At 43.7% G+C, this 16,295-nt stretch overlaps 1 protein-coding gene across 1 annotated transcript; it reads right to left on the reverse strand.

Annotated features, from left to right (window-relative positions):
- Window positions 1-2,093: 2,093 nt before the first annotated feature.
- Window positions 2,094-7,019, reverse strand: LOC133926806 (cyclin-dependent kinase F-1). The gene is made up of 2 exons (XM_062372912.1): window positions 6,423-7,019; window positions 2,094-3,297 (listed from the first exon to the last, which is right to left on the reverse strand). The coding sequence occupies exons 1-2, from the start codon at window positions 6,927-6,929 to the stop codon at window positions 2,365-2,367; spliced, it is 1,440 nt and encodes a 479-aa protein (XP_062228896.1). The 5' UTR covers window positions 6,930-7,019; the 3' UTR covers window positions 2,094-2,364.
- Window positions 7,020-16,295: the final 9,276 nt, after the last annotated feature.

Here is a 16,295-nt window from a genome sequence, read left to right on the forward strand (position 1 = left end):
CAACATATATTTTGTAAAGCTTAATAAGTCACTATATGGCTTAAAGCAGTAGGGACGAATGTGGTACAACCGACTTAGTGAGTTCCTTCTGCAGAAGGGTTACTCCAACAATGATGATTGTCCATGCGTGTTCATTAAGAAATCCTCGACAAGATTTTGTATTATCTCAGTGTATGTTGATGATCTAAATATCATTGGCAACGCACAAGATATAAGTGAAGCACATAATCATCTAAAGACGGAATTCGAGATGAAGGATTTGGGTAAAACCAAATTTCGCTTGGGTCTACAACTCAAGCACCTTCTCTCGGGAATTATGGTACACCAAGCTGCCTATATCCAGAAAATATTGAAGAAATTCAATATGGATAAATCATATCCATCTAAAACCCCCATGGTTGTTGGATCTCTAGACATGGAGAAAAATCCATTTAGACCACGGGAAGATGGAGAAGAGATACTGGGACCCGAGGTTCCATATCTCAGTGCCATTGGAGCGCTTATGTATCTTGCAAATTGCACCAGACCTGATATCGCATTTGCAGTGAACTTACTAGCTATAGCGCTGCTCCAACCAAACGCCATTGGGCGTGAGTCAAGAATATCTTTTGATATTTCCAAGGCACCAAAGATCTTGGTCTATTCTTTCAATTTCAAAGAAACCAAGATTCAAATATGATTGGATACACTAATGATGGCTACTTATCAGATTCCTACAATGCCAGATCATAGACAGGCTTCGTGTTCCTACATGGTGGAACAGCCATTTCATGAAATTCTTCAAAACAGACTCTAGTGGTTACATCCACCAATCATTCTAAAATAATTGCATTGTATGAGGCATCACGTGAATACGTGTGGCTTCGCAGAATGATAAACTACACTCAACAGTCATGTGGTATTGGTTCTATTGAATCACCTACCATTATCTACGAAGATAATGCTGCTTGTGTTGCTCAGATGCAAACAGCTTACATAAAGAGCAATATCACTAAGCATATTTCCCATAAATTGTTTTATCCTCATGAGTTACAACAAAGTGGGAAGATAAATATCTTGCAAATTAAATCTTGTGATAATCTCGCAGATTTATTCACAAAGTCCTTACCAACCTCGACATTTCAAAAATATGTTCATGGTATTGGTATGCGACGGCTTCGAGATTTGCAAGAATCAGGAGGAATCTTCTCCTGAATTCAACCTGTTCATACATCATATTATACTCTTTTCCCTTTATAAGTTTTAATTATAAAGTTTCTCATAAATTGTTTTTAATGAGGCAATATTAACACAAAATCATATGTCATATATCTTATTTTCCCTACTGAGGTTTTTAAAAGAGGTATACAAGACATATCTATTATTCTCTAAACTCGTTTATGGGTTTTTTCTTTTACAAGGTTTCTCATATGAGTTAATAAAGAGACAATAATCAATATATACTGTATTATTTTGTTCTTATTTTTTCCACTATTTTTTAAAGAAGTTTTAATAGCATATCACTATTAATCTCCTTATATTTTTCCCATAGAGTTGTTGAAGGAGCTTTTAAGATGGATTATATATGTACATGTACCGGCATCGATCAAAGAGGAGTGTTAAAAATAGTATTATCTAAACCTGGCAACTGTTATACAGTTGCTAGTTGTCCGTTCGGGAGGGATGTCTACCGAACAGACACCTCTTAAACATGTATATATATATATCAATCATCAATCAATGAAAGTGATGAATTCAAATGATTGTTAATCTACTCTACAACACTGATCACTTCTTCTCTCTGCTTAGAAAAAGGAACCCTTCAATTCTGAGTCATTGATGAATTTGATCAGACAGTAGGTTTAGTTTGCTTCTACTACCATGCAAATCACAAAGGATGCTCTTTTCTGGACAAACATTTCTGGTCTTACACATAAACCCATTACTTCAGGACATCTGGATATGAAATTTTTTACTACCTGATGATGTTAAGAAGATATAATAGTGTATTGCAGTAACACATTACGTGTAGAGGAATGCATTTTGACTTTTCAAAAGTTTTCATTTCTGACACATCCCTCCAATTGCCACAACAATTATCAGAAGTTTCCATCGGAAGTGCATGCATGGACAGGCACTTTAAATTACCACAGTTTTATTAATGCCAGGAGAAAACTGGTTCTGTTGTACAAAGAATCACAAAGTTCATAAAAACTAAAATGTAAAAACTTATCAACATTCCATACAACATGGTCCAATCATCTATCTCTGACTGAAGTATTCATCTATGTTGACAGCAATTTCTACTTCAGTGTAGCTACATAACATGATATAGTCTTGTTTTGGACATGATACAATGATCTGGACTCCATGCGTCTTTCTTTATCATGGAAAGCGTATGCTGAAACCCTTGTCAGTTTTGGTGATACCCATGCCACCAAATTCGTCAAAGTCTGAATCTGAACCGCCATCCTTGTAATTTGCCCATTCTTCCATAGAGCTGTCATCATCCTCATCCTTTGATGCCGGAACTTGTAATCCTTCTATAGGTGCAGGTAAGGGTCCTTCCGTAAAGTACAGATCATTCAGCAGGTCAGCAGCACTGGCCCTCTTTGCTAGGTCATAGCAAAGTAGCTGCTTTATGATGCTAACCTCAGAAGCAGACCTATTGGGCAGACATGCTTCAAGGCCCATTGGCTTCTCAACTTTGTTAAAGAAAATCTTATTGTAATCTGGCAAATTTGAACAGCCTGGAAAGGTTTCTTCTGTGATATTGCCCAGTACACTGATGATTCTACCAATCTGATCGATATCCGATATCCCTGGGAATATAGGCTCCAAATTCAGCAGCTCAGCCAAAATACATCCCAGTGACCAGAGGTCAATCTCCTGCCTGTAGTTTGTTGACCCGTATAGGAGCTCAGGAGCCCTGAACCACCTTGTACCAACACAGGAAGTGAAGGCACCAGAGTCTTCCCCCATTACTCCTTCCAAATCATATGAGTAGGAGGTTCGGAATGGATCATCTTCGATGTCTCCTGTGCTGCATGTCGCAAGACAGGAGGCATTTCCGTCCTGCAGGCTCATTTTGTCGATGTCGGTGGATTTGGCCCGGAGTTGGTCCAGCTCACGTAGGTAGTCAGCAGCAGTGAGTGTCTCAGGCTCCTGACCTGCATGAATGTCTGGTTCGTGAGACGGTGGTTCCTCCGCTGCCCCTTGTAACGCTGCTTGGTGTTCTGAAATGCAAGGCTCCACACCAGAACTTTGCTCACATGGGTGCATATCATAAGTAGGTCCTGTCTGCTGAAGTATCCTGGCCTGGGAGAAAAATGAAGCTTTGTCAAAATCCAACCAATTGAAACAGTTGATGCTAGTAAAGAGGTACAGTCACACAGATATCACGAAAATTCAGGGAAAAGAGATTATGTTTTGAGGCCACAAATCAAAATTTTACATCCTTCAGGTGTTTATTGATTGGATTGTTACAAGGAATTAACCTACGATAATGCCTTATATTTGAAGTGGTGGAAAAAATCCAGTAAGTAAACGTAATGAATTAGAACCCATTAATCCTGTGATAATGGCCAACTTCATCAACACATAAATACTAATATTAACTATAATGTGGAAACCATAAAATGTAATGAAGCTTGATGTCAGTCTGTGAATTAGAAACAAACATATGTAGCTAAACAAGTTTTCATGCTGACTACTTCAGGACATGTTCATTGTACAACATTCACTATCCTTACACTCTCTTTTATTCGATGCAAGTTTAATTGATTGTGCATAGACTGAAGTACTGAACCGCTGGAGATGGTATGCAAGAATTAACATTTTTCAACTTCCCACACTACAAAATATAGGCCGAACACTAAACATGACTTCAGGTAAGGTAAAAAAGATTACTACAAAACATAATGCTGCCGAGCTGTAATATATTGTCAATTACTTCTTTAGATAATGTCATGATGAAGTTAATAGATTTTTCAGGCATTCAGATAACATGAGCACTGTGTGGATTGTCCACTTGTCCCATTGAAGTGGTGGCTTTCTCGTTCAATGAAACGATTTATTACATGAGCACAGCTAATAATACTGATTTAAGTTTAACAATACTTCTTTGAACAACAAATGGTAGAACATTTGATACACCAAATCACATGCACACAAAAAGGGAGCAAGATGAATTATAGCAAATGTAAACAAAAGCTGTACATCCTAAGTTCCTTACCTATTGCTTTTTGTTCCTTTACACACAACAAAGCATGTCCCGTCCTGATCTGGTTTCTACATTTCTCCCAACCGTTTTCGGATTTTCGGGACTTATGCGGAAACTGGACGAAAACGGGACAATTAATTCGAAAACGGTTAAAAACGGTTTTGCTGTTTTGCCGATCGTATTGTTGAATTCCCGTTTTTAATCAGGAATTTTCCGCAGGATTCTTGATTTTCAATTGAGCCCATAGCCCTTTCCCACACCCGTCGCATTTCCTCCCCTTCCCCTTCACAAGTCGCAAACCCCAATGGTGGCGTCGTCGGCGACGGCAGCGGCACCATCGCGACGCTCTGTCTTCGACGCCGCATACATCCGCGCGGAGTTTGCCATGGCCAACATCTCCACCTACTTCATCCCTCTTCTGGAAGTACACCTTTATACCCCGGATTCATATGCAAATGCCACATCGCCGCCCGTCTCTCTCTCTCTCTCTCTCTCCGTCTCTTCGTGTTTGATTTTGTTTTAACCTCATCTCCATCTGAGTGGTGGTTCACTCTGGTGTGCAAGTACATGCTTCAGAACCTTAGGTGTGGTGACCTGGATGGCATCCTATCGCTACCGGCGACACATACGAGCTCCTCCAGCAGAAGTTCCGGCCGACCACGTCGACGCTAACCACCACCGCAGACTCCAGGGACCGCACTACCACCAAGCTGCTCATCTGCCTAGAGTAATTTGGTTAGGTTATGCTACTTGCGTTGGCTCAAATGTAGGTTGTAGCATTTCGGCGTGCAAGGGTATGAGACCCACTGACGCTTTTGGGATTAATCAAAATTCGTGATATGTTTTGGTCTCCCTGATTATTATTATTATTATTTTGTTTGAATGCTACTTAACAAATCACGGAAGTCTCAAGAAGGAAATTGGGCAATAACATTACAACTCAGGGGGCGATGCTTGAAGTTATGGTTCTATGAGTCGGTGTTCCCAGTTTGAATTATTGGTTCCCGATCGATACCGGTGTGTTTCTGTTTGGATTGGTTCGTTTTCGATATCCCGATATTCTTGAGTTCGTACCCGTTTCCAGTTTTCCCATTTTTTATTCCGTTTTTGAGAGAAAATGTAAAAGTGAAAACAATTAGGGGTTTTTCCTGACCATTCCCGTCCGTTTTCATCCCTACTTAAAGGCACGTCCGCACCATATAACCTAAACAACAACTGTTTGTAATTTAATGTTTCCTCCATTAGTTACATAAATTTTAATTATAAGAATATTTAACTCCCATCTTGGAGCTAGTATGCTGCAATGTCCCGAAGATAGATGTTGTTGGGAGTATGCAGGAGAAACGAATATCTGCAAATTCAATAAAAGTTCCAAGCTCCACGTGTGCACGCTCCTTCCATAATCAAGTCCCTCTGGATATCTAATGATCGCAGCTAAAATTATCCCATCAGCTATCACTTATCAGAGAAATCAGCGTAGGCCATTATATATTTATATTGGATGCAATCAAATTGCACCTCCGGAACATAAAGTCAAGAATATTGCTACATCCACCTTTCACAACATGTTTGCATAAACTTGCAGCTATCCCAGATGTATTAAGCCAATAACCACATCCTTTGGAAGATGAGCACTTCCAGTGACAAACTTTGAATAATTATTATTTATATTGGTTAGAAGAATTTTTCAGAACATAAACCATTAACTTCCAGATGACACAAGTAACCATCTCTCTAACGTCCATACAAGAAATCACTTAAGTTGGACATCAAACCAGACTGAACCCCCCAAAGTGAAACCTGTAGATAGTGCAAGCATGTTTCTGCTCAAGTAATGACCCTAACTTGTAACTAGCTCCACCTAGCACTGGTGAAGGCTGCAGATTATCGAATTCGGTGTTTAAGAATTACCTCCCATTCAAACATAAGAACAAACTATCCAAAAAGAAAATCTGTCTTTCACATCAAATCCAATGTTTCGGTAAGAATTGAGTTAAGATTATGACCATGAATAATTCTCCACATACCAGTGACACCATGGCACTACTATTGAAATTTGAATGAAAACAGACGCTACAAATCGAAGTACCAGTTGCCTTAAATCTACACAATTTTCCTAGGTCTGATTGATTGAACTCATAAAAGACACTACTTCAACCGACAATAGAGGCTAATTAAAGTTTTAAGATGTTTTTTGAAGGAAAATTTTCAAGATGTTAACCTGACCGAAGTCGGCGACCTTGAGCACCCCGTCCTCGGAAATGAGCAGGTTTGCGGGCTTGAGGTCGCGGTGCACGATGCCGGCGCGGTGGCACGCGGCGACGCCCTCTAGCACCTGCAGCATCCACCGCTTGAGCTGCGCGGTGGGGATGCCGTGGCCCCCACACCCGTCCGCGCGGCGCTTGGCGTCGCGCACGACGGCGGCGAGGTCGAGTGGGAGCCACTCGAGGACGAGGACGTCGTCGTCGCAGTCTCCGCCGGGGAAGTGGTCGAGGAGCGCGACGACGTGGGGGGAAGAGACGGCGAGGAGGGCGTCGGCCTCGCGGCGGGCGCTGACGGCGTCGTGAACCTCCTTGAGCGCGACGGCGGCGCCGTCGGAGCGGCGGCGGCCGCAGTAGACGTCGGCATAGGCACCGGAGCCAGCACGGCCAAGGACATCATAACGGGAGGCGACGTCGGCGCGGCCGTGGATGCTCCAGCTCCCGCCGCCGCCGGAGCCGATCGCCATGGGGATTGGGGAAGAGGCGCAGGGGGGCTAGGCTTCTGCGGCAGTGTGCGTGTATCGGATGGGCTTTTGCTTGTTTGGGCCACGCGGTAGGAATGGCCGGGGCAGTCCGGTCCGGCTTTAAGGGAAGGGCTTGGTTTCAGCCTAGTGGCTCGTGGGAAGGATATATTCTTAGCTTAGGGTGTGTTTGGTGTAACAAACGTTTTGGTTCTGATCGTAATAAGTGGAATTCTTGCCAAATGGTATTTTTGGCAAGTGATTTGGATCTAAAATATGAGAATTTTTTTTTCTTTTTTTCACTATGAGCGAGAAATAGGCAAATTATGGTTTCTTCTATTTTTGAATCGCTTGTTTCTCATTTACAACGGTCAGTCTCTGTCGAAAATCAGAATCTATCAAATTAGCTAAACAATTATATAGAGTGATTCTAATTTACTAGAAAAACTTTTCTAAAAGAAATTAGAACCGAAACATTTCTTGAAGAATTCGAAACCCTATCAAACAAAATGTGGGATGCAAAACGCGACCTAAAGAAATGTGGTACAAAGGTCTACCTTTTTAAAATAATGGTTCGGAAATTCATAGATCTTACTCAACTTTTAACAAAATATCAAGTTTGTACCTACAAATAACTCCGATTCATCACCATAAATTTATATCGAATCATCACACACATGTTTTTTTGAGAGACACACATATACATTAGGGTCCACTGGTTATAGAGGAAAACAACAAAAAGAAAAGGATGAGATGGGGCTACCATTTGCTGATAAATGTAGCCCACATACAGGTTAACTTCCCTAACTCCTCATCTGCTCCTACGATCCAGCACACAGCCTGATGACGATCAGACCTTGAGATGAGGTTGATTAATGTCAAATGGCCTGATCTTCCGCTGTGGAACAACGGATAAATTGCACAACGTTAATGTCAAATGGCCCGATCTTCCGCTGTGGAACAACAGAGATAAATTGCACAACGTTGCAATATGAGGTACATATGAAATGCCACACTGAAGAACTTCCCACGCGTGATCTTACAGAACAAGATCAGGTAGGTTTGAATCATATAGATTCTGTACGTAACCCAAGAACAAGTTCTTGATCTACGCAATAAGAACAAGCCGTAGAAGATTCGCAGACGATGCTAAGTTTTTACAAGAACTTGCAAACTCAATAATAGGGATGTACCCTAACAACGCTTAGCCGAAACACACATAACATAGTCTATTTCTTAATCATCATGTCCTCCCCCCCTTTACATGGGCATTGCCCTTTGTTTTATAGTGCATGCAGGAACCTTACATATCTGACTCCAACATGACTAACCACATACTAGGACTCTTTAACTTAATTGGTTCAGACTATATTTTGTGACACACTTTGTGACTCGTATACGATGAGTTTGGCCATGGAACTGCACCTATAGGAAAGTACTCGGAATAAGCTTTCCAAGGAATACTTATACACTCCAAACAAACTCCGTATGTGACTCCTATCATATTTTTAATCCAAGAGTATCTCGTTGAATCGGACTCGACTTCAAACTTCCTATTCTGACTCAAACATGAACTCGACTCAAACCAAGTTGGTTTTTGCATCATCTCTGCTTGTGATCTTAGATTAACAGGTAGCTCACATCCACATGCATGTGGAGATAGGAAAAGCATAGAATAAATGTTAGCACTGGCTTGGAGAATGGAATTTAGGAAGAATAGCAAGAAGTAGAAGAAGAATTGGACGAAGTTGGGCAGGAGATAGTTCTTGGCGAGATGTCGAATTGGATTAGGAAGGAAGAAATTTGTTTTGTCTTTACATCCATGCACATCCACTCGCGCCCAATGGCTTAATAGTCACGCACTTGCTACAGAGCTAGTTAGATCCAGACACCAACTCACTCGCCACGGGCCAGGCCCACACAAATGTTACAGAGCCATTCAGGCCCAGATACTTTTGCATTACTCTTTCAGGCCCTCTTGCTTCATCTCCCGCTGTGCTCCTCTTGAGTTATTGTTGATATCCCCCTCCCGATGAAATCCTGTTTGTCCCCAAGCAGGTGCAAAAGGAAAGTGTCGACGCAGATCTTCAATGTCTTCCCAAGTAGCACATTCTTCCGATTGAGTCAACCACTTGATCAAAGCTTGAGCAACATCATTGACGCTGCGTTGAAGAACATGGTGCTGCAACACAATTTCAGGAACCTGAAAGTTGCCAGTTTCATCAGGTAAAGTAGACAATACATTTGCCTTGGTGCTGATAGCTAGCTTCCGTTGAGAAACGTGAAATACTGGGTGAATTTAGCTACCCATTGGAAGCTCTAGTATATAAGCAACCCGTCCAATCTGTACCATCACACGATAAGGGCCATAAAACTTGAAGGAGATTTTATGATTAGCTCTGTCGGCCACCGAAGACTGAATATATGGTTTATGCTTGAGGAAGACCATGTCATTAATCTCAAAAATGTGTTCAGATCGCTTTTTATCCGCTTGTTGTTTCATACGGAGCTGAGCGCGAATTAGATGTTGTCTGATCACTCTAGTCATGAGAGCTCTTTCTTTTAATCAAGAATCCAACTTAGGGACCAAACAAGCAGAGTCAGGATGCAACCAAAAATGTCTAGGTTGGTGTCCATATAAAACCTCAAAAGGAGTATACTTTAGTGTTGAATGATAATTTGTGTTATACCCATATTCAGCCAGGGCTAACCATTTACTCCATTGCTTAGGAAAAGTGTGGACAAACATCTCAAAAAAAGTCTCTAGGCATTGGTTTACATGCTTAGAGGATGGTAAGCTGAACTCATTTTGAGGGCACTCTAGATAATTTGAATAATTCTTTCCAGAAATTGCTAGTGCAAATGGGATCTCGGTCTTATATAATAGACTTAGGCAGGCTATGCAACTTATAGATGTGGTTCAAAAATACACAGGCCAAAAAAACAGCAGTAAAAGGATGCACAAGTGGGACAAAATGTGCATACCATGAAAACTTGTCCACCACTAAAAGAATACAGTTGTCAATACCTGATTGAGGAAGACCTTCTATGAAGTCCATTGAGATGATTTGCCAAGATCCATTAGGCACAAGTAAGGGCTCCAACAGTCTAGGATACTGAGCTCGGTTAGGTTTGGCTTGCTGACAAACCTGGAAGACTTTACAAACTCATGAGTAGCAATTTTCATACCCTTCCAAGCAAATAATTATTCCATTCTTCGGTAAGTGACAGGAAACCTAGAATGTCCCCTCACTGCAGAGTTATGTAGAGTTGACAGTATTTGAGTGTGCAAGAAGGATTATGCCCAATCCATATCCTATTTTTGTACCTCATAATTCTATCTTGCAGGGAAAAATGTTGCACAACATAAGGATCAATAGCTAAAGCAGCAAGCAATTGCTGTGCCTTGGGGTCTTGCTGATATCCAAAGATGACTGAATCAAGCCACACTGGGCTAGATGTGGATACAACTAGTAGCTGAGCAGAAGGTTTAGGGTGTCGAGAGAGCATCTGCCAGCCTATTTTCTGAGCCCTTTTTGTACACAATTTTATATTGAAGGCCAATCAACTTAGTAAAAACCTTGTGTTGCCAATGAGTATACAATCTCTGGTCAGACAAATGAGTCAAGCTTTTATGATCAGTGAAGATGATAAATTCAGCCAACTAAGGGTAAGATCACCACTGTTCTACCGCTACCAAGATTGCCAAATATTCCTTTTCATTAGTAGACAACCCACTTGTTTTAGAGCCCAAATCTTTGCTAATAAAAGCTAAAGGGTGACCATGTTGTAATAAAAATGCATCGACTCCACTGTCACTAGCATCTGTTTCTATCTGGAATTGTTTGGTGAAATTGGGCAGAGCTAGAACTGGAGCATATACTGAAGCTTGTTTGATAGTGGCAAAAACGAGATCATGTTCAGAAGTCCACTAAAAAATAGTGTGTTTCCTTAAAAGTGCAATTAGAGGTTTGGTGATAATACCAAAATGTCTCACAAACTTCCTATAGTACCATGCTAAACCCAGGAAGCTTCTTAATTGTTTGACAGTTGTTGGGGTAGGCCAATTTTGTATAGCTACAATCTTGGACTCATCGGTAGTAACCCCTTGTTCTGAAATCACATGACCCAGAGATGCCACTTTTCTTTGAGCAAATGAGCACTTAGATAATTTCAACTGCCAATGGTTCCTAGCCAAAAGCTGTAGCACTTGCCTCACATGTTGAACATGGTCCTCTAATGACTTGCTATAGATAAAAATATCATCAAAGAAGACAAAGACACGTTTTCACAGAAGAGGAGCTAGAGTTGCATACATAGCCCCTTGAAAGGTGTTAGGAGCACCAGAAAGGCCAAAGGCCATGACTCTAAACTCAAAATGACAATAATGTTTGAAAGATAATTTTATATTCTTCTCCAAGGGCTAAGCAAATCTAAAGTCCAATTTAGTAAACCAACTAGCCAATGTCAATTCATCCATAATTTCATCAATTACTGGAAGGGGAAACTTGCCTCTAAGAGTACGAGCGTTTAGAAGTCTATAATCAACACAAAACGCCATGTGCCATCTTTCTTTTTCACAAGTAAGACTGGAGAAGAAAATAAACTAGTGCTAGGTTGTATAATACCATACTTTAGCATTTCCACAACTTGTCTCTCTATTTCATCTTTCATAGCAGGAGAATACCGATAGGGGCGAATATTGACAGGTCTTGCACCAAGAATCAAAGGAATTTTATGATCACATTCCTGTCGATGGGGAAGTTCTGAAGGATCCTAAAAAACTGATGCATATTCTGTCAGAACAGCTTGTACCACCATAGGTATAGCATCCTTCTGTTCTTGTTGTAATTCATCAGTAATGTGAAAGACTTCTAACAGGGTGCAGTCAGTAGTATGAGGTAACAGGCCTTGCAAAAAGTAGAAGTACCCTCATATGATATAGACATCCACTTATGAGCCTAGTGCACTTTCATAGGTGAATATGCCTCTAGCCAACCCATCCCGATTATCATATTATAATGATGTAGATGTAATATTTTTAAGGAGGAATGAAACTTATGACCTTGGATATACCAATTAAAATGTAGGAGTTCAGAAGAGCATTGTATCAGACAGCCATAAGCCACATGTACTGACATTGGATTCTGCAACTGGGACACACCATGCAGCTGACAAGCTATCTTGTCACTGAGAAAAGTGTGATAACTGCTGTTGGAACAAAAGTCCCAAACAAGGAAGGCCTTCGCCCCGAGAGAAAGCCGAAGGCTCCTGGGTGTGACATGTGTTTAGAAGGTGAATAATCTTAATTCCTTTGTTATCTCAGGTACAGTATGGCCCTATTTATAGCCTGTACTCTACCACTCCACGCTAGGATTTACAGTTTCACCCCCTCAACTACCACATTCTCGGTATATTCGGGCATTATGGTACTATCAAGTACATTTGCATAATTACAACCGTACCCTGAGCAATTATGTGGGCTTCGACGTCCACTAGGCACCTTCGGCTAGTCTCATGACCACGTCACGGGTCTCTCTTCGGCCTCCAACTGAAGGTTCGCCACGACCTTCGCTCCTCCTGCTCTCCGGCGCCGTGGGTCGACCTTCGGCCTTTGGCCGAAGGCACGCGAAAGCCTTCACTTGCATGTGCGCGTGAAGTCGCTGATCAACCTTCGACCTCCGACAGAAGGCCCGCCATAGCCTTCGCCTACACGGGCAGGTGAAGTCGCAGATCAACCTTCGGCCTCCAACCGAAGGCCTGCCATAGCCTTCGCCTACACGGGCAGGTGAAGTCGCAGATCAACCTTCGGCCTCCGACCGAAGGCCCGCCATAGCCTTCGCCTGCATTTCCTGAGACACAACTGCAACATCCATCAATGCTCAGCCACCGGCGGACTTCGACTCGCCATCCAAAGGGATACGGGAGATCATCCCCCAACAGTAGCCCCCTACAGGTAAGGTTCATCTTCAAGGGGCCGAGCCTGTAAACCGGATGATATATCTCAACGCTGTCCCCTTCGTCCCGTCAAAGGCTCGCGGGGGCTACGTTAACTTTTTTTGCAGATTGCCCCCTCAACTGTTAATTTACACTAATTTTTTTATGCTGGTACGACCATCCTACCCCTGTACAATCATCATATCAAGGACATTAAATGTTTTCGCTGCATACCGAAACATCTTTTAAGGCTATGGTTCAACTTCTGACGCGTCTCGTTTTAACCGCCGCTCTCCCCTTTTCACCGCTATAAATATGCGTCACGTGGTAGTTCATTTTTTACCATGTGAACTCGCTTAAGCCGTAGCTCTCGTATGAAGTCTCTCGCGGTCTCTTCACTTCCGAAGTCTCTCGCCATCTCTCAGCTTTCGTAGCTCAATGTGATGGCACTGAAGGTCCGGTCAAACCGCCTGAAGACTTACTAGATCGAACAGTCCAAGGTAGATGACAAGGTGTTAGTTGGGCTCGTAAAGGAAGGCTTGATCAGCGATGTGTCGAAGGTTAGGCTCCTAGGGAGCCATCAGACACCAGAGCCCGCATATGACAAAGCTATCGTCTTCGTCGACTACTTCCGTGCGGGTCTTCGCTTTCCCTACGATGAGATGGTCACGAAAGTTTTGAAACTGTTTGAAGTCTACTTACATCAGCTCACACCCAATGCTATTGTACAACTTGGCCTATTCACTTGGGCTGCCATCTACCGAAGGAGCGAAGGTGTCGACCAGGGCCTTCGTCGCCACCCACCAGCTCCACCACCAGCCGAAGCCGGTATTCTCCCGTAGTGTGCAGAGCGAAGCCCCTCACAGATGTTTAAACTTTACTTACCACGCTGGCCTGACCACGCCAGCCATTGTTTATAGAAATAAGTGACCGAAGGACTAGACACAGTGGTGCTTCTACCACAAGGTGGACCAACAAGATTTTCTTGTTTCCAAATGTGAAGAAGTGAAGGGGAACCGCGCCCCGGATGTGCAATTGAAGGCCTCTCAACGGTCGGCACTTGAAGCCTTCGCCAGGTGTGCAAAGTACCTATCCCCTCGGGATCTTGTAGATGAATTCGTTGCATCTGGAGTATGGCCCTGTAGTCGGGACTGGAGCATCCCGGAGTTTGAAGATAAGGGGCAGGAGGGGCTCTGCCGTCCCCACCCTGCTCTGCAAGGCTTCACATGTATTTTGTTTATTTTTTACATTCCTAGATGCATCTTCACTGTCATTTGCTTACCCTTCTTGCTCTTTGCAGACCTAACGGCGGCCGAAGTCGAGGCCAGGGCCATGATGCTACTTAGGAAAGTTCACGCAGGGCGAAGCCCAACTATGCGCTGAGCAGGGTCTCGGCCAAAGGCTCAACCGAATTTTGGAGTTCAGGGGTCTTGCCTACAGAGACAGACCGAAGGCGAATACACCCTTGTTGGGTCAAGGTGGAGAGGGCTCCCCAGCCATCGACATTGGCGAAGAACCCCCGAGTGGCGGCCATAGGAAACGAAGACATCCGGACCCTATGCCTCAAGGAGGCAGGAAGAAGAAAGCCCTCACCCTCAGGAAGAGGCCTCGCGAGGTGGCCTTCGACGACGTTTGCGAAGAAGTGACTCCCAAGGGTTCAGTAGCCCTCCAGGCTGTACCCCTCCGACAAGAGCCACCAGAGGGCACGTAGGGCCTTCGCTCTTCCTCGCCGAAATCATCCTTTTGCACACGCGTGGATCTTCCCATGCTAATCCTTAGCGACGACGAGGAGGAACCGTCGGATCCGCGTACAACCGCTGAGCTAGCAGCAGGGGAAGGTGAGGTCAAAGGGACCAAGAATATTGAGGCGGTAGCCGACTCGTCATCCTCCTCTTCATCCTTGAGTTTGTCCTCTGACAAGTCGTACGGTGGCCACAGAGCCACAGAGACAGAGGAGGAGTCTACACCACCCATGTCCCGCCGTGGTGGGAAGGGACTCATGAGTCATGGTGGTTTAATCGACGCGAAGGCTATCGAAGCCGAGGCATTCAAGATTTCATCATTTGAACCAAGCTCAGGGGAGGTTAGCAATGCTAAGAAAATTTTTAGCACCTTTGTCCTACCCGAGCTTGAGATTTCCCACGCGCGGAAGCCCGCCGCCGAACTCATCGATGCTTTGGACTTGGCCATTGTGAAGGTATTTGCATATGTTTTATTATGTTTATTTATTTGTTACCTTGCTACACTATTTATTTTGTTACTCGTTCTCATACCCGTGCACTGTCGCAGGCCATGCTTATTTCGCGTGCTCAGTGCAAACATGCAGAAAATTTTGAAGCCTGTGCAACGAATGCGGAGGCGCAGAGGGACCTGTTCCAGGCCTGGGCGGAAAAAGCCGAAGCCCAAAAACTCAAATTCGCAAGCTGAGTGAGGGAAGCTGAGGTGCGCTTGCAACAGCTTGAATAGGAAATGAGCTCCCTCCGCCGAGGCAAGCAGAGCGGCAAGGAAGAGGTCACGTGCCTCCGGCAAAATCTAAAGGCATCCAAAGCGCAAGTTTTGGAGCTACAAGCACTCTGCACCGCTGAAACAGCTAAAGCGCAGCAGCTGCATGAAGAACTAGGTGAGGCGAAGACGTTATCCGAAGATGCCCTTAATTTGCTTGGAGAGCTAGAGTCGAAGGCCATTGCAGCCTGCGAAGCCACCAGCAATACCTTTGAAGGGATTGGTGCTTCGGGTGTGCCTCCAACGCTTGATATTGTCGGGCTGGGTGGGCTTATAGGATGGATTAACGAAACTAGTGGAAGCCTTCTGCCCGCGGCTCAGTTATACGGCGACTTCTGCGCCATGGTCTTAGTCCGGAGTATAGTATAGTCAATTGAAATGACTGGCTGTGACCATCATGTTGCACCTCAAAAATGCACCTTCCGCTATCCGACAGTATGTCTACTTCGGCCGTGTCGAGGGTGTCGAAGGCCACCGTGCAGTCGTTTACCACTAATTATTGGTGTAGACACGGCCGTGAGCTCACCCTCCGGGAAGCGGAGATCAACCGCTAGTGAATACTTTTTTTGTATACTTAATTTTCTCAGACGTCTGCGCATTGATCGAACCTTTTTATTGCTGGTGAAGGCGAGGGACGACCCTTGGCTAAAGCGACGACCGCAGCAGCCGAAGAGATCAGGAAGGTGTGACGAAAAAGCACGAAGTGTTGCATTGGGTCTTGAAATTTTGTTATTGACTGAGGCACTGTAATATATATATTATTTTTGTTTATTGTTAAATATTTTTGACTATCTTCGCTCCCTGCACTGGTCCTCCCCTCGGACACTACGCAGGTAGTCAAAGACGCTGTTCCCATTACTATGATGCGGGACAATTTTGTTGTGTCTTGGTCATGTTAGGACTCCTTCCGCTGCCACCATCCAGATATCGATT

The sequence above is a fragment of the Phragmites australis genome, chromosome 8 (genome assembly GCF_958298935.1).
Source record: "Phragmites australis chromosome 8, lpPhrAust1.1, whole genome shotgun sequence".
Taxonomy (NCBI): Eukaryota; Viridiplantae; Streptophyta; class Magnoliopsida; order Poales; family Poaceae; genus Phragmites; species Phragmites australis.

Bases quoted from the DNA above. Each gene is read 5' to 3' on its own strand.
- LOC133926806 (XM_062372912.1), bottom strand. From the start codon at position 6,929: ATGGCGATCGGCTCCGGCGGCGGCGGGAGCTGGAGCATCCACGGCCGC. The intron at 3,298-6,422 runs GTTAACATCTTG...TTTTTCTCCCAG, and splicing joins AGGTCGCCGACTTCGGTCAG to GCCAGGATACTTCAGCAGAC.